This window comes from Lathamus discolor, chromosome 18 (assembly GCF_037157495.1).
Source record: "Lathamus discolor isolate bLatDis1 chromosome 18, bLatDis1.hap1, whole genome shotgun sequence".
Taxonomy (NCBI): Eukaryota; Metazoa; Chordata; class Aves; order Psittaciformes; family Psittacidae; genus Lathamus; species Lathamus discolor.
The window spans coordinates 1645454-1667949 of NC_088901.1; the positions used below are offsets into that span (position 1 = coordinate 1645454).

At 50.4% G+C, this 22496-nt stretch overlaps 1 protein-coding gene across 1 annotated transcript in view; it reads right to left on the reverse strand.

Annotated features, from left to right (window-relative positions):
* GRIK3 (glutamate ionotropic receptor kainate type subunit 3) overlaps positions 1-22496 on the reverse strand; it is a 102029-nt gene that overhangs the window by 24638 nt on the left and 54895 nt on the right. The window contains exons 2-9 of the mRNA XM_065697606.1: positions 20520-20696; positions 19094-19351; positions 17598-17779; positions 14533-14586; positions 10104-10277; positions 8055-8198; positions 4868-4975; positions 619-732 (exon numbers count right to left, since the gene is read on the reverse strand). Of these exons, the coding sequence (XP_065553678.1) occupies positions 619-732; positions 4868-4975; positions 8055-8198; positions 10104-10277; positions 14533-14586; positions 17598-17779; positions 19094-19351; positions 20520-20696 (1211 nt within the window). The remainder of the gene's footprint in view (positions 1-618; positions 733-4867; positions 4976-8054; positions 8199-10103; positions 10278-14532; positions 14587-17597; positions 17780-19093; positions 19352-20519; positions 20697-22496) is intronic.

Genomic DNA, 22496 nt, shown 5'->3' on the forward strand with positions numbered 1-22496 from the left:
GCTAATCGATTTCTCAGTGAAGGTGCCCTCAATTTCATAACTTCACAGTTCCCATATTGCTTGGGGAGCGTGGCGCTGGCTGCTGGGGTAATATTTCTCTTCCAACAAGTCACTGCAATATGAGCAAAAGGGGAAAAAATAACCTTTCATGCTTTTCTTTTGAAAGGTTCCTTCTCTGCCTTTTCTATGGTCATTTACAGCAGTGCAAAGGTACAAAGGGGTGTTGCAAATGCAAATAACATTGAGGGGTGTATTTGATGTTTATTTTAGAAGCCGGTGTATGGAAATGCAGTTATGGCAGAAGCTTGGATCTCAGTACATTTCCATTTACAGGAGACACCCCCTGTGCAAGCCCAAGGAGGGGCACAGTCAATAGGAATTGATACCACCCTTGTACATGATGCAGTTTGCACATCATCACAGAGTACGAGATGAAAATCCTGCCTCAAAGAGCCTACCAAAGGCAGACGGTTGCAGGGCTTCTCCTGGCTCCATGGTTCTGCATTAGGCCATGGTCTTTGAGCTGCAGTGATTATCACACCCCAGGAATTTGCAGGGAGATTGGATATCCCTGAGAGTTGTGGGGAAAGGAATAAAGACAGGCTTGCAGTGCCCTACCAGGACCGTGGTGACGATGAGGGATCTGTTGCTCAGCGAGTCTGTGACATTAGGGCCTCGTCCTTTGGAGATTTCTGTGATGTTCAAACCATCGGAAGGGCTCCACGCTCCAACCTGAAATGAAGCAACAAATGGACCATGAGCACCCGGCAAACTCTACTCAGCATGGATGGGGATACTGTCATCATCCTGCTGGCCTGGAAACGGAGCTTGCTTCTACCATCTACAGCAGATGGGAGCAAACCTGGAATGATCATCTTGTTTCACCTAGACAGGAGATTTGCATTAACCCTTCAGCTGCAGATTACCCCACTGCACATGGATAATCAACAGCCCCTGTGCCACATCCTGATGTATGAGAGAAGACCATGAAGACTGACCACGATTCATGGCCAGGTTGGATGGGGTTGGAGCAAGCTGCTCTAGTGGAAGGCGTCCCTGCCCGTGGCAAGGGCTGGAGCTGCATAAGCTTTAAGGTCCCTTCAACCCAAACCAGTCTGGGTTTCTATGACTGGAATTTAGGGGATGAATAATCAATTTGAAAAGGTTTTGTGTAGAGCAAACAATCCGACTGCGCTGAGGAGTCAGCTCTGGGCAAGGATAAAGCAGAACAAAAGGGGAAAAAATCAAATCTGAGGCCATTTTATTTCTGTTTTACTTCAACCCAAGTATATTGGTGGGGAGAATTAAAAATGACCTTGACCAGTTCTGCAAACCCCACGTAGGGACCATTCCTGCCGTCTGTGCTGTGGCAAACTAGATGGATGTCTCTAACACATCCCTTTGAGGGACATCCATCACAATGGGAGGTCTTGGTCCTGGAGGAAGGAATAGCAGCCGACATGCTTGGGCACAGGCACACGGTTCCTCATCAACTGGAGGTGTTCTCTTGTTCTCAAGCTGTCAATTTTAATAAATTGGTAGACTTTGAAGAAGCCTTTTTATCCAGAAATAGCAAAACATGTTCCTATTTACAAGTCATCTGGGCAGCTCTAAGCCTGTTACCCTGATCCCCACAGGGCTATGGAGGCTTTAGAACAAACTTTGAAGGCAGGACTGGCTAAAGGACTGTGACAGCGAGATAAAGCATCAGGAAAGCTGGAGGATGTGGGATTTCTACCAGGAACCAGAGCACGGTGGCTGCGTAGCCTGGGAATGAGTGAGAGAGAAGAGCCCCTGCATGGAAACGGGAACAGAACGCTCCATCTGTAGGGTCAAACTGTGAGGTGGTTTCAGAGAGAACCCAAAGGCTCAAACCCGCCAGGAACCACTGATAGTTTATTTATTGCTATTTTGAAGATTCCTCAACCTCTTCAGCAGCGTGAGGTTTCCCTGCAGCCCCAAAAAGAGACTTTGTAATGAGCAGCGCTGCCTGGCGAAAAACCATCATAAATTCTACAGGAGTTTCCATGAACTTGGTGAAAGGCTTTAAATATTTCAGGCGCAACCTGAGCCATCCCCACACCTCCTCCGATCGCACCCCAGCTGCAGTGTCAAAAGGTGATTATTGTGCACGGGGAAAGAGAATGGGGTCTGAGAGGCCCCTGTGAGAGCGCTGCAGGCGCGGTTCAGCTCACAACGCTCAGGTTGCTGCAGGAAAAGCGAACGCGTGGCGCTTAAAGCTGAATTAATCAGTTTAAAATGGTCAAAAAGGAAGGAAAAAAAGGCCAAATATACATTAAGAGGCCTGTGCAAGTCAGATTGTCCAGCCACGTGTAATTAGGTTTAGTTAATACTCCTGTAATCCCTGGAACATCCAGGAGGTATGAGGATCAGGAGTTCAATCCCAAAGCCCAACAAACACGAGCTATTATACATCATGCACAATGCGCGCGGGATTTGTTTGTGGTTTGATGGTTTGTTATTTGGGATTAACTGTTGCCGGCATCCAGCTTCCACCGAGATCCGACGCGGATGCTTCCAAACCCCTCCAGAGCTGACAAGAAGCTTTCAGACAATAATAGTGGGAGCTGTGAAATCTCTGGATTGTTGGAGACAAAAGCTGGGCGGCTGTGGAGAGCGTGCATTGAGGTTTGGTGGCTTCCTGTGGGCTTTGTGTGACACCACAGCAATACAGAGCTGTATTCTCCAGCGCACCTGAGGAGGATTAGTTGGACAGGTATTGTGGTTGTACTTAAACATTGAGATTCGTACGGTGTCCAATACTCGCGCAGGTGTCTGTTAGGCTACCAGCACAGCCCATCGGAGCTGCTGCGCTCCAAAAAGATGTGGTGGAGTTTTGGGTTTAGACTCTATAGACAAAATGCGATGTCCAAAAAGAGAAGCCAGGGTACAAGGACCATCTCCTGCTCAGTGCTCGTGGGAAGGTGGCATCTTCCCCTGCTCCTCTCCTGCCTCCATCTCACTTGATGGCAGCTGAGATTGCAGGTCACCGCGTTGATTTGAAATGTTTGCTTTGTACTGTATTTGACACCAAAACATACCCATCAGGAGAGCGAGTGCTGGGGCGACCTTGAGATTCCTTAAGGAAGCAAAGAGCTATTGCTGTGGTGTGAAAGCGCGGCAATGCTTTATTCCAAAGCCAAGGCAAAACAAGCTGTAAAAAAGGGGGATGGGGAAGCCAAGCTGTTTGCTCCCAGGGAGCTTCCCTGCGTGTCCCCATCAAACTGCTGCCTCCAGCCTCGGGGCTGCCCACCTGCCCCGAGTCATTAATACCCTGGACAAGTCATCTGCGCACGCTGCGCTTGCTGCATGGCTAATTGAAAACTCCCTATCCCTGCTCCCGGCTGGCGCGTCCCGCGGGAGCGTAACCCGTCTCCATGCCCAAAGGCTGCAGGACGGAGCTCATCCCGGGCTGCCAGCGGGCACCTCAGGCATGTGGGAAGGCGGATTCTGCTCCAGAAAGGGATTCACTGCCCGGTTGCTCCTGTAAATCTGCAAGAACCCTTAGCAGAGCGGGGAGTCCCTCAGAGCTGGGCTGGGGCAGGCTGGAGAAGAGAAGGCTCCTGAAGGGGAGACCTGAGAGCAGCTCCAGTGCCTAAAGGGGCTGCAGGGAACCTGGAGAGGGGCTTGGGACAAGGGCCTGTAGGGACAGGACAAAGGGGAATGGCTTGAACCTGCCTGAGGGGAGACTGAGCTGAGCTCTTAGGCAGAAGCTCTTCCCTGTGAGGGTGCTGAGGCACTGGCACAGGGTGCCCAGAGAAGCTGTGGCTGCCCCATCCCTGGCAGTGCTCAAGGCCAGGTTGGACACAGGGGCTTGGAGCAAGCTGCTCCAGTGGAAGGGGTCCCTGCCCATGGCATGGTGTGGAGCTGGATGAGCTTTGAGGTCCCTTCAACCCAAACCAGGCTGTGGTTCTGTGTTTCTATGACTCAGAATGGGTCAGGAGGTCAGAAGGGGTCAGGCTCCAGGAGTCCTCGGTGGCCTCATGTGCTGTCATTTGGAGGACCCTGGTTAGATCCACTCTGTGCAGGGCTTTTCTCACTGCAAGCCACTCGCTGCTCTCTTTTGCCTTAAACAAACCCATCTCACCTTGAAGCCTGCGTTGTAAGAGCTCCAGGGCTCTGCATAGTGCCTTTTTTAATGTAATTCAAGGAAAGGAAATGAAATCCCCTTGAACACCTGAGAAGGAGATGTGCACATCAGCGTTGTATCTCTGTGCCCAGAGGAGATCTGTGCTTGTGAGAGGGATCAGCGGCTGCAGCCTTTGTGCACTGTCACCTCTGGGTGGCCAGGCCAACATGGAGACTGAATGAGACCCCTCCAGCCAGGCAGGCAACAACACACTTTGATGTTTCTCTTATTGTCCCTTAGATAACACAGGGAAGAAATCAAGAGAGCCACACACAGCATCCTCCTGCAAAACCCAGGCTGCAATAAACCGGGGCCATTTCCAAACCTCAGGCAATTTTTGTTGTGGGAAATTACACTCAGATGATGCTTTCAAGAGCTGTTGCCTCCCCAGGGAAACATCAAGGTTTTTAAGCAAGCCCAGCAATGGGAAGGGTGGGGGGACAGGCTCTGTTCCTGCCCCTTTGGTCTGGGCAAGGACTGGTTAATGCCTGCTCAGGAAGTTTCTTCTGCTCCCACTATCCCAGCAAAGTGCCGCAGGGCTCTTGCAGCGCCTCACTGTAATCCCATGCCTGGCTTCGGGGTGGTGAGTCATGGAAAAGGATCTGAGGAATCCCACAAAGCAAACAGCCTTCTACACACAGCAAACCCGGAAACAATACAAGCACCAACCCTTGGCTCAGACGCAGTACGCAGGTAGATCAGACAAACCCTGCCTACCTTTTCAAGGCCATCTTCTTTGAGGCTGATGATATCCAAGTCAAAATCTGTCCGCAGACCGCTCGTTTTATTGAAGACAATTCGTCCCGTTAATCCTTCCCATTGGGCCTGTGGAGGGGCGAGAAAGGAGCAGGGCTGTTACTTGGTATCATAAAGAGTCTTTTGCCCTCCACTGGATGTTCTTTTAATTAGTCCTTACCCTGCTTCTTCCTCCCTAAGGAGCATCATGAATAATCACCTCATCGCTGTTCAGCTGCAGAAGGAGCTGGAGTTTTTCCTCACTCTCTTGCAGTCCTTGCTAGAGGTTTTGTTTGGACCTTTTGTGCTCCCCAGCTGGTGCAGGACACGATGACTCAGTAGAAAACTGCTTGCATTTATCATGGCATCCTTGTGTGCTGCATTTATCCTTGTAGTACTGATAAATGCTGGGCTGCAGGGAGCCTGGGTCTGGGACAAGTTCATAAATAATCCTTTCTTCGCATGAATCTGCTGATGCTTCCAAGGTGTGTGTGGAAGCTAAAATGTCCTGAACACTTCCCTGCCTCCTTTCAGGTGGGAAGTGAAGAAGAGGCCAAGAGCTTGTCCATGCAGGCTCTGCTGTTTTGCAACAGGAAGGGGACTTTGGTGGGGGTGGGCTGTGTCTGCATCCCCTGCTCAGGTTTTGGCACTATAAGTACAGGGCAGGTGCCTATTGGGGCTGGGGAAACCCCATTCCTGGAGATCCTGATCTCTCTTGGGAGCCTGTGCTGCTCTGAGCTGGAATTGGGGATAAAGATGTCTACATTGGATTCAACCATAATTATTCTATGATTGTTTCTCTTCCACTGTACACTTTGCAGCGTCACCAGAACTAATCTCTCTGATTTAGAAGGTGAAAGAGCCCCCAGATACCAGGCAGCAGCTGTGCTGGCAGAGCTGGTGCTAAGGGACAGTGTGGTATATGATGCCTGCTCTGCCCAGAGACAGTGCTGGGATGTGCCACAATCATCTGCCCCAAGGAGGATGCTCCCATAGGAGTGCCAGGCTTGGTTTACTGGTTTGCAATCACAGCAGTGGAGAGCTGGGATTTGGTCTCCTTCCCCATAGCACTTCAGTGCATGCTCCTTGCTGATGAATGTGTTTCCTTTATGGGTGGGGGTGCTTGAAAGATCCCAGTGTGATGAAAGTGGTGTAATGTATTCCCAGGGGGGAATGACTGGCGTATTTCCCAGTAAATACGCTCCTCTGGCTCTTCCTCATTAATTCCTGAGGAATAATGACAGCCTCCTCCCAGCCTCCTCACCCTTGAGTTTTGGGGAAGGCTGGGCTGTTTTGCTCATTTTGCCATGCAGGTGCTTTGCATGTGGAGCCTCCTGGGAAGCAGGGAAAACACGGAGTGTTTAATGTTCCCCATCGGAGCAGCCACAGCCATGTGCTGAGCCCTGTGCTGATGGAGCAAGAGCATCCATCGGCTGCATGGCATTGCCATGGCTCTTCGGGGCGGCAGGGCCACTGTGGGGGCAAGCAGGGATTCACAGTGGGAGCGAGCAACCTGGACACACTTCTAGTGGAAGGTGTCCCTTGGAACAGGATGAACTTTAAGGTCCCTTCCAACCCAAACCAGTCTGGGATTCTATGATCCGGCACAGTGGGGCCAGGACCTGTGCATGCACAAAGAGGGATGATGCTGGGGAGCCCAGGGCTGGGGGCGCAGGTGGCTGCGGCGCGACATCGCTCTGTGCTGCGCTTTGCCTTTACAGGAGTTTAGAGAGAGCAATTACTGTGTGTTCTGATTACAACGGGGAGGAAGCTTATCCCTGCAACGCGCTGACACGGTGCCAGGGAGGGAAACAACAGGCAGGCGCTGGAGTGTGAGGCTCAGGGTAATTTGCAAAAGGAGCCAACCAAACAAATTATTTACACTCTCTTTTGGCAGGCAGCTGGAGCGGCTCTGTGCAGCCAGGAACAAAACAGGAGAAAGGAGGCAGAGAGGCAGAGAAGGGAGAGATAGCATCTTCAGTGCCTATTAGGAAACAAGTTCATTCTCTCTGTGCAATGGGAATCGTTCATCCTTCCTCCTCCCGTATGTCTGTGTGCTCCGTGCGGCACCCGGGGTGGGCTCTCCTTGCCCCTACGTGCCGGGGCTCAGGCACTGGGTCTGTGGGTTATACCACGGCACAAGTCGTGATTAACAACTCTTCTGTTAAAAAAGTGCAGGGGATTTTATACCAGCCTTTTAAATGTGGCCTAATCATGGTCCAACATCTATCCAGCACTGCAGCGTGATTCATAACTTGTCCTGTGTAAAGCCACAGGCCTTTAAAAAGCCTTAGGGTAAATAAGGGGCTTTTATCACAAAGACATACCCGATAGGGTTTGCAATACCTCCTCCAGCTCTGCCTTTGTTTTTCCTTATGTGAGGGCTCAGAAAGCAAAAACCATGGCTACGAGTGCAGGGGTGCATCCTCAGGGGCTCTTGCGGGGGGCCCGTTCACCTCTCACTGCAGCCCCCCTGCGCTGCGCTCCCTGGGTGAGCTCACTGCTCATGGACACCCGTGCTCTGAGTCAGCTTGTGTGTACTTAAGCCAGATGCAAACAAACAATTACAAGGGCTGAACAGAGAGCAACGATAATGACTGAAAACAGAGAGGGAATAAAGCTGCTTCCTTGCTCCCCTGGCTCCCTGCTTGCTAAATCCACCGCTCTGCCAAAGCCGTTGATCAGGCAGAGACGCGCAGCGTTGCCAGCTTTGCCATTGGGATTGAGCAGCACTGAGTGCCCTTTGTGGACCCCAAGCAAATGTTCCTGTAAAAGGCAAACGGCTATTGCTCTGCTAAGAAACGGGCTGAAAGAGAGGGGTCCAGCTGCTCTTGATGCAGGAAGAGGACAGGGCAAGTCTTAGCGACAGCATGGGAGATATCAGCTTGGTTCGGATGCTTTGGTGGGGCTGCACGGATGTTATTTTGATGGCAAAGACAGGATTTCTCCTTCCTGGGTGCACTCTGCAGGCTGGTGTCTGCCTGTGCTTCCACCCACTTGTACCTGCCCAGGCACGGGGAGGATGTTTATAACCTTATAGCTGCCAAACCTCCCTGTGCTGGGGACGTGCCAAGCCTCCGAACCTGCGCGCTGAGCATCTGCACTGCTCCTGCCGGGGCTGCTTGGTGTTAGTGGGAAGCAATTAAGAGTTGTTAAATCGTGGTTTTACCTCTTTGATGAAGTTCATGAAGCGGCCGCCGAACCTCCAGGCTTTGTGCCGGTGGCACTGCAGGGAATTCACCGTCATCTGCGGCGCGCGCTGGTAGCACACGGAGACCACGTGCACTGCGTCGTACAAGAGGGCAGCGTCTGTCTAAAGTGAAGGGGAACAGCATTGGGGTTCCAGAGCGAGGAGGCAGTCAGGCAGCAAAGCAATGGGGAGTCCATGGTGTGTCACAGGAGAAGCTGCAGGAACCCCCTTTGAGTTACCCCCAGCCCAACACTCAGTGGACCCGAGGGTGGGATGCTGAGCATCCCAACTCCTGGTGTCTAATAGCAGCAGGGCTGAGCTCCACTGGGATCTAGATGATCTCTAAGGTCCCTTCCAACCCAACCCATTCTGTGATTATGAGATGGCTGTAAATGTGTATGCTTTAACACGAGACTTGTGGAAACCTCTTAGCTGACATCTCATACAAAACATGCCTTCAAAACGTAGCTCTGCACAAGGCAAAGCCTCACAAATGTGTTTTTCTGTTACGAGCCTCCTCAGACTAACAGATCATAGCTCTGTCTTAAAATCAGAGGTTGTGAAAATGCCATGCGTCTCCGTGTATCTGTTCTGGTTATTTCTAGCACATTTGCTGCTGTAATGGCAAGGAAGGCAGTGATTCCTGAAGGTAGGAGATAGTAACAGGATTTTGTTGTTTAGTCTTTTTTGTCTGAGTGTAAAGAAAACCTATAATAGGTGAGAACCTATTATCCACACTACTTTAGACAGGGGGAAATAGGAAACAGAGAAGTCAAATGGCTTGTCTGTGGGCATGGAATTTTCCAAAATGACCCAAACTGTCACCAGAATCAAGAGGTTCTGTAACATCATCCGGCACTCCAGTGATTGGAACTAGGGAGAACTCTCTTTTCCCCTTCCATATAATGTGATGGGTTTAGATTTAATTTGAGATTCGCCATCTCACCTCCAAACACTGAACAAGAGAACTGGATTTATTTCTCACTCCAGTATGCTTAGACCTCCTAGTGAAAATCCATTATTTGCTGGCTTCACAAAGCTACAAACCAGATGTGAGCGTGGCAGCGGCCTAATAAAACATGATCAAACAAAATCATGCTGCAAAGTCTGATGCAAATGTCTAACAGGACATGGCCACAAAGAAAATCCTCCGGTGTTGGCAGCCATCCCCATGACCTTGCCTTCCCTCAGCGCCCGAGCATGAAGAGCAGGCACCGACCTGCATCCCATGGGCTTGGATTTACAGCAGCAAGGATGAGGTCTGTAAGTTTGGGGCTGGGGGAGAGGAGGTGCAAGCTTATGTCCAAGCAATTTCATGGTGAGTTACATTCTGCAGTGCCCAGCTGAGATCAGGGTCTCAATGGGATTGAGCCAAACACAAACCAAAGGCAGGATCCTCTCTGAAGAAGAAAAGGGGGGAATGGGAGAGGACCCGGCAGTGATGAGGGGAACTCAGCCCTGTTGGAGGCAATAGGATGCTGCAGTTGTGGGCAGCAGTGTGGAAAAGAAGATGGCTAAAGGAGAATAATGGAGCTCTCCTCTAGGACAAAGAAAGATCAGGAAGGATACAAGGAGCCATTTCAAGGTGAAAGTCTGGGAGGCTTTGCCACTTGTGGGTTGGTGCTGGCAGATCTAAAGGGAGAGGGAAGGAAGGAGCCAGTCAGCAGTTGCAGGGGTCGGAGGCAGCCTCGCAGGGAAGACAGATGGGAGAGCAGGTGCTGTACCTGCCGAGCAGTAACTCAGCAGAGCAGAGCTGCCATCAGGCCCTAAAAGGAGTCATCAAAGCTGCTGCAAAGCTCAGCTCCGGGCAGAGCCTTGGCTCATCCTCCCTGCATCAATCTCAGTGAATTGACTGGTCCAGGCCGCTCGTGAGGACCACAGGGAGCGGTGATGGAGCCCTGCAGGGAAGGCTACTTGGCTCCTCTGACGGGATGGGAGCATTTTTGCTCCTCAGTGTTGCTCCTGCCTTCCCTACCCCTCCAGTCTGCTTCCCAGACTTCACCCGTGCTGTATTTAAACTGCTCATACCATCATCACGCCATCGAGCAGCCCCAGCTCCGCCTTGGGCGCTGACTGCAGCCGCTCCATGGACCACTTCTCGATGATGGAGGACACGTGTGGGTTCTCCACGTTGAGGATCCGGAAGCCGGTCAGGTTCACTCCCGAGTAGCGATATGGTTCTAGGTCTAATGCATAAAGATCCTTAAAAGAGAGAAACCAGTTTAAACATTTTGTGTAGCTTTGGTTGGTTTGTCTTTGCTGCACGGTTGATGTCTGTGTTGGAAGTGCAAAGGCAGAGCCCACAGAAGGCAGGAGGCAGGGCAGTGCCCTCAGGAATGGGGTGGATTATCCTGTCTGTTGCTATCAGCTTGCAGAGACTTGTAGGTGTTAGTGGAATTTGGGTGTCGTTATGCGCAGGTTCACCCACCCACAGCAGAGGGAAGCTCCTGCCAAAGAGCTCATTCTGTGCTTAAAAAAGGCAAGTGAATTGTGGGGAGAAACCCAGGATCACTCTCTGTAACCGTGAAAAAAGTGGCTTGTGATCAAGGAGAGGGGGGGACCAGGCAGAGTTTTGTATCTGAAGCTCCCTGGGGCTCTTCCATGGAGGGTCTGCTGTGAGTGCTGAAGCCCATGGGGTGCTGCAGATGACGGAGGAGCTCTGACTGCAGAATGCCAATTTGCAGACGGCCATCAAAGGGGAACTGAGACGCGTTTCTTGACATTCCGACCAGCCTACACAGTCTGCAAATGAATGAGAGTGCCCTTTATCCGATGTAAACCCCCCAGTCCTGCTGGCAGCCTGCCCACGAGCATCACTTGGCAGGCAGCAGGAGACAGGCACTGGGAGGCCTCTGGGAGTGCGCTTCTTTAATGCATCTCTTGGCTCTGCCGCACGTCTAAATATTAACTTCAGTTCAGGGATTAATATCAATGCCCAGCAACTTGTCTGAGTAGTCTGAGGGTAAAGAGCATGGCAAGGGCATGCTGCAGGCGTAAAAAACCAGGGCAGCCAACCCGTGGGGCGTCGTGCCTGGGTGTGGGAGAGAATGGCACTGGGAGGGGGATTGCTTAGTGGGGAGCATTTGTTGGATGGGATGTGTTTAATCAGAGCTTATCCTGAATGATTTCTGCAAGTGATCGATGGTAGTAAAAATAGGAGGAGGAGGAAAAGAAGTGCCGTTGTCCCCTGTGATGGCAGGGTGTGAATATGGGAAGGATGTTCGTTGATCTCAACAGAGGGTTATCAAATGAGTTTAAATACAGCATGGGATTCCGTGGCTGTGGCTGTTGGGTATAAGGTGGCTGTGCTGGTGGGACACAGCCGTGCTGCGGGTTCACCCAGATTCGATGTCCATCAGCAGCAAGCTCTGCTCTGCCCATGGGGGAGTGGGAAAAGCACCGATCCTAAACCGCACTGCTCTCAGCAAAGCATCACAAACGCAGCACTCCGTCACTCTCAATGGGAGAGCAAGGAATTCTTAGAGCTGTTTTGCTTTAATAAGCTTCGGAGTTTGATCTGTTCCTTGAGCCCTGGCCTCTGACTCTGCCCCCTCCAAGCGTGCTGCTGATGGATGCTATGGTTTAATCTGCAGGTGCAGCCGGGGCCCCAGCCATTAATCACACCCACAACACAGTTCAGGGGCATTTCTCTCTGGCTGTGGGCTTTTTCCCCTGAAAAACTGCAAGTACAAACCTCCACACTTCATTGAAGGGCATAGTGAAACCCAGGCCAGGATGTTGACTTTTAAATGCCTTACAGCAGCTAAGGGCAAATCCAGCTGTTTAACTCCAGACAGATGCTGGTATCACTGGGTGTGAGGCTGTGCAGTGCTCCTGTGCCTGACCCACTGGAATAGGTTGATTTTTTCAGGGTTCATAACTTTTGGTGAGACTCCTCACTTTGTTTGTTGTGGACAATTGGGTGCCCTCCCCATCCTGACCCTTCATTTCCCCAAGCTCCTATAAAATCCAACCTCCCAGCAGATCCCTTCTTGGTTCCAGTTTAAATCCCAGCTGCAACCCCATCCTGGAGTCAGAGGACAGGTCAGAACACAAGCTGAGAGTCAGAACATGGGGAGGTGTGGGGGGGGCATTGCCATAGCTGTTGCTTCTGGGTTTTCTGCTCCCGCATAGCCACAGATTGGAACATCTGGTTCTATTTTCCACCTCATCTATGTTCCCTTTCACTCATTATTTTCTGTACTGCACATTAATTCTCCGCTCCATCCTATTGCCTTTACAAGTTTTGCTCGTGGTATTTCTGTGGGGCTCTTCCCCTTTCTTACACATGCTCCTCCCCAGTTTAAATTCCCAGCTCTGGTTCATCAGTCATAGGCACGGTGCTGAGGTTGGATCCTCACCACATGGAGCATCCATGGTAGGAAGCCGGAAAAGCAGGTGGCCGGGAAGGGCCTGTTGTGTGAAACAGCTCGTGGATAATGGAATGTCCCTGCTATGGATTGCTGCGGATCCCTGTCTTGCCATGGATTTGCTAAGACTGCTGTTGCTGGGAGGAGCTGAATTGGCTGTAATGGGAGGCACGTTGGAATAATACCCCGTGATGTACCCAAGCATGAGTACACTTGTGTTGTGTTGTGTTGTAAGCCTCAGGTACACTGCGTTTAGCAAGAGTTCTCCTATGGAGATGGGTTGAGAGAGCTGGGCTGGGTCAGCCTGGAGAAGAGAAGGCTCCTGAAGGCTCCTTAAGGGGAGACCTTAGAGCAGCTCCAGTGCTTAAAGGGGCTGCAGGAAACCTGGAGAGGGGCTTGGGACAAAGGCCTGTAGGGACAGGCCAAGGGGAATGGCTTGAACCTGCCCGAGGGGAGACTGAGCTGAGCTCTTAGGCACAAGCTCTTCCCTGTGAGGGTGCTGAGGCGCTGGCACAGGGTGCCCAGAGAAGCTGTGGCTGCCCCATCCCTGGCAGTGCTCAAGGCCAGGTTGGACACAGGGGCTTGGAGCAAGCTGCTCCAGTGGAAGGGGTCCCTGCCCATGGCAGGGGTTGGAGCTGGAGGAGCTTTAAGGTCCCTGCAACCCAAACCATCCAAGGATTATCAGCACCAGTGGAAAACTGGTCTGGTTTAGCTCCTGACCAGGAGAAGTCAGGCTGGGTGTGTAACTGTTGTCTGTATTGACTCAAAGCATGGGAAGAGATTCCTGCTCCTGCCTGTCTGTATCTGGGAGCATCAATGACGGCAGTGCAGAAACTCCTCTATAGGCAAGGATTCCTTTTTACAAGCTGCTGAGAAATTCCTGTAACTGTTGGGTCTGGGGGGGTTCTCACTGCCTGGGACTTCGCAGGCTCTAAATCTGTGCTTGCAGGAGACAAAGGCTCAGACGAGTTCCTCCTCCTCCTCTGGTAGAAAAGGCTGATGGTGCTCTTGATGCTGAAGGCAGTGAACTGTAGTCTTGCTGCCTAGCAAAATGTTGAAGCATTTCATGCCAAGTGTTGATACACCGTACTCAGTATTGACTGGGGACCTTTTAGAAACATTCAGTATAACATAATAGACTAATTCATTAGCACCCCATGGGTCTAGTACTGTAGAAGCTGAAGCACATGCATTGCAAGCTAGGAAAACATTGCCTTAAGGAATGACAGATTAAAATATCTTTCCCATGATATAACTGTTATTTCAGGGAAGTGGCATTAATTGTGATTGCTTATCTATTAATTTATTATAATTCTCCTTTTCCCACCTCCAGGCTGTACCTACACATGAAATGTACTCTAGGCTCAGCTGGGGCTGATTAATAGGAGGTTATCTGGGAAATGCTTAAAGCTGCCTGGAATAGATAATGGCAGAGGGGTAATTAAAATGTCTTTTGCATCTGAGAAATAAATTGCGCAGTTTTTGAGGGTTGGTTTAGTCTGTTCCGTTCCTAAAGGCAAAGAGATAAATTGGATTGCCAAAATCACACAGAATTCTACGCTCTGCTGGACAATCACATCCCAAATGGAAGCAAACGTGGCACGCCAAAAACCCCCAGTGCCTCCTGGAGTCAGAGAGGAGCTGGCCCATGGTTAAAGAGTGGAGTTAATCTCAGGCTGAGTTCTGAGCTCTTGGACACAGCAGGGCTGCTCCTGGCTCTTAAGGGAGACCCAGATGAGCTCACAGAAACACCTACCCAGTTCTTACCAAAACTCAGCCCCATCACAGCCTGTCTGTGGGGCTGCGCCATCAAAATGACTGGGAGGGGAAATAAACCCAGGGCCTGCCTCTGTGCAAAGCTGGAGCAGCTCCGAAGGAGGGAGCCAGTCCAAAAACAGGGAAAGGAAGGACTGATATCTCTCAGAATAAGGAGCCTTCCCCTTGCTTTTCCCATCCCACTGCTTTAGTGTCCTGCAGCTATGCAGGAGGCCCAGGACAGGACATCCAGCCTGCTCCTGCTGCTCAAACTGCCTCCATCCAGCTCAGCAGCCAGTGTAAAAGGTGTTTGCATGGATTAGGTACTTTACCAGAGTGGTGAAGATGAAGTGGTAGTATTCTGTCATCATTCCCATCGCCATGGCCTTGAGGAGAGTAGGGAAAGGAGGTTAGTAAGAGTGGGTACAAGAGTACAACAACAATCATGCAACATAAGAATACAGAGCTGAGCTGGTTAACATGGCAGGAGCAGACCCAGAAACACAGTAAATGTGTTTAAATGGCTTTTTTATTCCTCACACGTGTATTTCTGGTGCTTTGCATCCCCTCTCCTTCAGTGTCCCTTCATGCAATGAGTACACAGAGCTCCATGTGTGCATCCCTCCCTCTTGGCCAGCCCAAGCTGTAGATGTGCCAGTCCCAGCACGAAGGATGGTTGCTGCAGATTGCTGGGATGTGCATAGCTGAGCACTGGGGAGGACAGGCTGGTCCATGAGGGGTGTCACAGAACCATCAAGGGCTGCAGGGACCTCAGGTGGGTGACTTTGACCAAGCCCCACACAACAGGAGGGGAACCTTGAAGTTCACCTTGGAGGCAGTGGCTGGCTACAGGACAGAGATTGCCATGGTTTGGGCTGTGATGGTGACTCTGAGCATGGTTTCTGGACAAAGCACATGCAAGAGCACTTTAAGGTCTCTTCTATAGGAAAGTGGCTCCGAGCCGCTCCAGGAAACGTCTGATTCCCTGGGATTTTGCTAAAATTACTGGAGCAGAATTTAGCTCCCAGGAGGGAAGTGGCAGTTTGAACAGAAGTGAGATGTCAAAAAAACAAGGGAAAAGGGAAGGATCTACATTACAAGCCTAAATATTGTAACTCCAGAGTGGGGTTTAACCCTACATTGCATGCCTGGAAATACCTTTTACAGAGCATAGCAGTTGTGTCTGCAGCCATCCTGTTCCCCCATGCCTGGGGGGGATCGGTGGGGCCATGCTGTAGCCCCCTCCTGACCTGCACACTGGGATGCAGAGAGCTGGGGCAGGGACCAGCACATGAGGCATCAGTTGGATGATGTGAAACCAATGGAGAGGAAATGATGCGATTCCAGTTCAGACTCTGAATCTCTTCAGTGGTAGATGAAGAGTCCAGACCTGCTGTAAGAAGCAGGCTTTGGCTTCTCAGTGCTGACAGCCTGTGTGCAGGATACATCTGGGTTTGTGAGGAAATGAATAAGTGATAAAGCTGGTGGATAAGCTGCAGGCAATCTCTGGGATGAGAATGGGAGCTCCATTAAAGTGAAGACGGGCACATCTGTGCACTGCAGAGTGCAGCAACTGTTCAGAGACAGCTGCCAAAGAGAACAGAGAAGCCGAGAAGCCGAAGAACAGATGTAAAGCATTGACAAGTGACCAAACTGGGCAAGGCCAGAGAAGCTGGGGTGGGACGGGGAGGTCTCAGAGCAGGCCTAGAGCTGTGATAGGGTTCTAGAATGATTTGTTTGTCCAAGAGGGTAGAACACTGAACGGTTTGATGTCTCAGTCACGCCAAGGAGCCCAGACCGGAGCAGTGTGTGTCGATGTCATCTGTACGTCTTTGTGCCAGCTCTTGTGCTGTTATTCATGGATTACTAATCCATGGGGGCTTTTTACTACCCCAGTTTAAAAATCCTGCCCAGTTACCAGTGAAGTGCTGGGGGAAGATGTGATTTAAGTCACCTCAAATGACTTGGGAGCAAGATCTGCACTGGCACGATGCTGCGTGCTTAGTCAGAGCTACCTTAGTGAGCACAGGCTGTAGCTGCCTGAGCCATTCTGTTACCTAAAGCTGTTTCACAAGTGAAGGTGGCACCTCTAGGCATGCATTTCTTGATTATGGGTAGAAAAGCTGGGAACAGATGAGGTTTCTGAGCTTCCTGATCCTTCCACACGTGTGAGTGCCAACAATGGGGGAGACCCAAGGGATGCGGTGGCCCTGCTCAAAGCCACCCAGTTGCCACACACTGGAGTAAGTCTGCAGAGGCTGCTCAGGGTATGCGTTGGGCTTGTGCAGCTTCCTGAGCCCTGGAAATGTTTACATTTTCTCCCTTAGTAAAGATGCGCTATGTAATACTGCTAAGCTGAAATCCATGGCTTTGGGCCTGACAAAACCCCACCACACACACAAAATCAGCCAGAAGGACTTCGAAAGGCTTCTTCCCCCTTAGTCCCCCCTCTCCTCCGTCTTCCTCAGGCTGCACTCACAGCGATGAGCAGAGCAGATGGCACAATAAACTATAATAAACTGCATAATAAGTGAACAGCATCAAACACAGGCAGCATGTTAAAATAATAGGCAGGAGAGAATGAGTCCCTTATATTGCTTGCTTTAATAATCCCTCCCAGGCTTTCTGATTTCTTTGAGCACTTCCCTTCACTCTGTATCAAGAAGGCTGCAGAAGAAGTCTCTTTCCATGTGCTTGCTTTCTCAGCCCTTCAGGGGATTTAGTTAATCTATGTGGTAGTGTCTTGCTGGGCTGATAGGAGCAACACTTCCAGGGGCTGGTTTTTAGCATCCTTTGTGAGAGCGTTTTCCTCTGCCTCAATATTGACCCTGAAACCTAAAGGCACTTGGAAATGAGGAGCTGAGGGGAGCAGCAAAGCACCTGGCCTATGGAAAAAGCCAGTGGAGGAACGTGGGGAGAAAGGAGAGAGACCAAATGGATGGAAAATCACTGACATCTGGCTTAAAGTCCAAGAACTGCACATGGTGCTCGTGCAGGGACCGAGGATGCTGTCCCTGCCTGGCTGGCCCTGTCCTGGCTGCTTGCAGCGAGGTGCAGGACTGGGAAGGAGTGATGGAAACCGGATGCATAACCTGCTCCTCTGCATGAATGCACCGACCTGGGGCGTGAGCAGCATGGAAGGGAAAGAGGATATTTAGAATTGTAAACATGAAAGGCTCGCACAGGGATAAATGAAGAATGACAGAAGCAGCCGGTAGCAATCCAATAGCATCCTTGAAGAACATCCATGTTGTAGCCTTCAGTGTGGCTGAGGATGCGGGCAGAGGGGAAGCTGCAGGTCTGCACCTCTATCAGTGGGGCTCTCCCTGCGTTACAGCCACCCTTAGCATGGACCCCTCAGTGCCACTTCTGCCTCTCCCCCTTTGCCCCCACTCACCTGCTTGAGGATCTGAGCTGCCATCAGGTGGCTGCAGTCAAAGATGATGCGGAATTCCCGGCCCCGCTTCATCTCCTTCAGGAGCGGCCGCGCATCGTCTGTGTCCAGCGGGAGCTGGCGGATCTTGAGCCGGATGTTGTACCTCGATGGGGCCATGATGAGCTCCTGCAGCCGGATAAGGCCTTCGAGCATTGCACAGAGACAAACCCACAGTGTTACAGGAGAGGCTGCCCGTGCCCTGCAGGCTGGCTATCCCAGCACGTTATTCCTTCCTATAGTATTGCATGGAATGCGATCAAGACTTTCCTCCCTCCCTCAAATGGCCATTGTAAAAGGTGTATCAAAGACAAATTGCCATGGATCAGTCATTAAACCCCCCGATATTCCCAGAGCAGCTGTTCTAAGGCAGAATGGCTTTTATTGGTGTTTCTCCCTGCATCCAGCTATGGCAGAGCTGAAGGCTTTGCACGAAGCTGGAAGAGAACAACAGATTGGTCCTGACCTTTGGCATCTCTGGGTTCGTGGCATGTTTTCTTAAGCAAATGTGCCTTTGAGGATGGACTGAAGATGATAATCAGCTATAAAACAAGTTAAAATCTGCAGTATTTACTGGGCACAAGGGCAAAACAGAAAAAATAACATGCGCTTTGTGTATGAATATCAGGGTTCCTAACTTTTAACTTCCTTACTACCATTAGAAATCATTTCTTTTTTATGCAGAGGGTACAAAGTGATGCTGGATGCAGCTGAGCAGGAATTATTGGTATCTAATGTTGCACGAAGAAATTAAGCAGATGCCTATTGCGAGGAGGAAAAGAGAAGCATGTCCCTCTGCATAATAGAAGAGATACTTAAGAATATGCCACGAAGGGAACATACTGTGACCCACATTTGCAAAACAGGAATGTCAAACTGTGTTCTCATCAGCCCTCCCCTAAAGAAACCATTTGGTTTAGTGGAATTAGGTTGGACAGGCTATCCAATGTGTCTTTTGTTTGGGTTTTTTTTTCTCTGCAGTGCTGTGCAGTGCTTTGCTTTGTTTAACCATCAGCAGCTTGCTTTATGTGCAAAACTTTGTCAGCTCTGCTTTATGGAATTAGCCAGGAAACAAAGCGACTTCCCTGAACTGCTTTTGCTTCTGGGTGGGAAACTGCATCCTCAGTGGGAGGCACAGACCAGGCTCTTTGCTTCTATCGATGGGCACTGTGGTGGCAAAGAGAGCCGAGCTGAGCCAGATCACCCAAGAGGACAATTAATCCTCCCCTTTGTCAGCTGGGCTGTGCTGAGGGTTACCCACATCCTAAGCTCTTTATGAATGGAATGCTTCAGAAAGGATCCCAGAGCTTTCTGCAGCACTCGATGGAGTGCTTGGGAGCCAGCGTGTCCCCATGCACCCATCGCTGCAAGTCATTTTGCTTCTAGAAGGCTTCATTCCAAACATTCCTAAATGAGACCCACAACAACAAATGTCCTGGATTGCTCCTTCCTTCACCTACCTGTGCTGTCATCATAAACCACAGTGGCTGACCTCCATTTCAAATACTGCACGAGGTCCAGAATGGCATGGCTAAGGGAAGCATAGTCGGGATAAAGGTTGACATAGAAAGTGTCCTTGTTATCCAAAGGGTGATGCTTCCATCGAAGCTGTATGTGGGGGACTTCCAGGGCATTGCAGATAGACTGGACGGCATTGGTACAGGAGCCTTGGGAAGGTCCAAATATTGCTACGACCCCCAGAGCGAGCTGGTCACAGGCTGGAAAAGGAAGGGGAGATGCTGTCAGGAAAGCACAAGGCACCTCTGCAGGAGTGGTGAGCATCAGGGCATCCATGGAGGCACAGAAAGCTTCTCCTGGCCTGGCCCATGGAGCAGTGGGCAGACAGAGAAGCTTCCGGGCACTAACAGCAGCAGACATTAGGTACTTACAGCAGTGACCAGCGTCAGAGAAGGGGAGAGGAGGAATTGTGGCAGTGGGGTCTGGACTGGTGGTTAGAGGCACAGAGGAGGGGATAAGAGCTCTGCTGTGTTAGAAATGGCTGAGTCTCCAGAGGGGTGAAGGAAATACCCGGAAATGAGCAGAATCCCTCTGACAAATGTATTTTCCCATTACTTTTATTTTTTCCTACTAAATAATGTTTTTCATAGACTGAGCTGAGCTCTTAGGCAGAAGCTCTTCCCTGCGAGGGTGCTGAGGCGCTGGCACAGGGTGCCCAGAGAAGCTGTGGCTGCCCCATCCCTGGCAGTGCTCAAGGCCAGGTTGGACACAGGGGCTTGGAGCAAGCTGCTCCAGTGGAAGGGGTCCCTGCCCGTGGCAGGGCTTGGAGCTGGAGGAGCTTTAAGGTCCCTTCAACCCAAACCAGTCTGGGGTTCCATGAATCTTAAAAAGGGCCAAGATGGGGTCAGTGAACTCCGACTTTCTCTCTCCCCGGTGATGCCCCTCTTGCAAGCAGGAGCTCTGGCAGCAGGTTCTGTTTCTCCCCAAACAGAAGCACACTCAGCCTTCAGGTCATCACTCCACAGCCTTTGCTGCGTAGTCCCATTTCTTCCCTCCCCGTCTATAATTTAAGTGGGCTGCTCTTATCTGAGCATAAAACATGGCTTTATGAAGAGAACAGAATATCTACACTGTGGATGTTAAAACTGCCAGGGATACAGGAACAAATAAAGGCATCGCCTACAGCCCTTCGCTCAGGATTAGAAGCAAACACTGAATGGAGTTCTGTGAGGTGTGCAGAGGGAAAAAGAGAACAGTTGTTCTCCTTATATTAAATTGCCCCTGGAAGGTCAGCTCCTGGAGGACTCCTGGTCCAGAGCACTGAGTAGAGCAGGACAAAATGAGCTGCTGGGTCTCAAGTGAAGCTGCGCCTGGTTTTCTGCTCAATTAATGGCCACAAGGCTGCTGAGGAGTGTGCTGTGCTCTTACCTTTCTTGGTTGCTTCAAAGCTGTCGTGGAAGTGTATCCTCTGAATGTCATAGGTCAGGGTTGTGTTAGGCAACAAAGTTCTGTTCCTGTTAATGATATTGGCAGAAAATCTGAAGGCTTGTTCCTCAGCACTCATAACCTGGGTATTGGGGCCATCGGCGTACTCGAAGATTCCTCCTGCAAGACAAAGCAAACCCAACTTTCAGCCACATAAAGTGTGCTTCATAAAGATACATAGCAAGGGCAAGAAAACTCTAGGAGAGAGCTGTGACATTTGCAGGCTGAGCAAGGTTTTGCTGCAGGACATTTCCTGGCTTGAAATGAAGACATGCAAACATTTGGGGTTTGTTACATGCTGGTCCATGGATGTGTTCCGAGTGCCAGCTTCGTAGGGCAAGAAGGGATAAATATAAAGGCTTAGAAAATTCTTATGACACAGATCGGGGGCTTCCCATTAAACTTTAGGACCAGACCTTGGGAAGTGTGGACAGGCTCCTTGCTCAGCTGCAGGGATGCTCGGGGTTTGTGCTCTATGGAGTTACAGTGGTACAGAGCTGGCGCTGCCCTGCCTTGCCCATGTCCTCACGCAGGAGGCAGGCAGCTCAACACGGCTCCTTGCTATTTTTAGTGCCATTTTTAGTGCCCTTCTCATGTTTTATTGTTCCTCATGTTTAGTTATCCCACTTCTTAATTCAGGCCAGTAGAGACTTGGAATTTGCCTCCCCTAAAGCTTATCTGCTCAATAATGCACAACTTGAACGCATGCTTTCCCGTGTTCAGGAGTTGTTAATGCCATTACACCTCCCCAAGGGCAAGGAGCTCATGTCACAGCATCACTGGGTTTCTTGGCTCTGTGTCTGGGAGTCTTGTCCTCAGCTCCCCACTGAGAACCACTGATTGCAGTGACTCCGCGCAGGCATAAGTTATGCAATTGCATGTCCTTGTCCCCGAGATGCAGGCACCATCCTGTGCCCCTTCCAGAACCACGGAATGACACACAAACCTTGCTCTATCTTATTAAAAAGTAAACTAAAATAATTAATGGATGAGCGAGATAAGCAAGTGCAATTGGTAACAGATGGTCTCTGGGTTCATTAGCAGAAGGAAAATCTTCCTATTCAATTTAAGGTAGTCCTAAGATGTTTTGTTACAGACAGCAGATGTCTGCTCGGTTCTCCCAGCAACTGCATAGATCTTCCTGTAGGAGCCAGAAGGCGTTATCTGTAGTTTTGGTGACACTTTGGTGTTAGCCAGGAGTGCCAGTGTGGCAAGAGCCAAGCCATGCTCTGTGCATCCTCCTAGGGACCCGACCCAGCCATGGGCTGAGCAAACCACATTAGCAATGCTTGGAGGTTTCCCCAGCCAGGCTGCTAAGGAAGCTGCAGAGGCCTCTGACTTCCCTGCAAGTCACTTCCCTCTTCCTCTGCACACTTCGTGTATCTGTGCTCCCATTGTGAAGCGATTGTGGTGATTAATTTACATTCATAAACATCCCAAACGTTTGAGCTGTTCACTGCATGTCCCTGGTAGGAAACAATACTGATCTCAGTGCTAGCTTTGGTAACGGGGAAGAATAAAGACAACGAGGCTGAATGCTCAACCTGAGGACGTGTTTCGTTCCCATGCAATCCTCAGCAAATCATTTCTGACCAGGTTTTCAGTCTAGAATGCCTGGCAGTGCGGGCAGGAGCCAAGCAGAATGGTCCAAGTGCCTCATTGTCACTGAATCATTCATCCATATCCAAGTTTGCATGTACTGGTAGCTCAGTCTAAGTTTCTTAGGGCAGAGAAAGTTCATACACAGTATTATAGCAGAAACAATAAACAGAACTAAAGTGAGCATGAGATTCATCCCCATCTTCCTGGTCAAAGCTTCACCATCCAGAACATTTTAACAAGGGATATTTTGCTTTCTAGCATCATCCTGAAGTGATAACTGGGTTCATAACACATTGATTGCCAACTAGCTGGCATTAG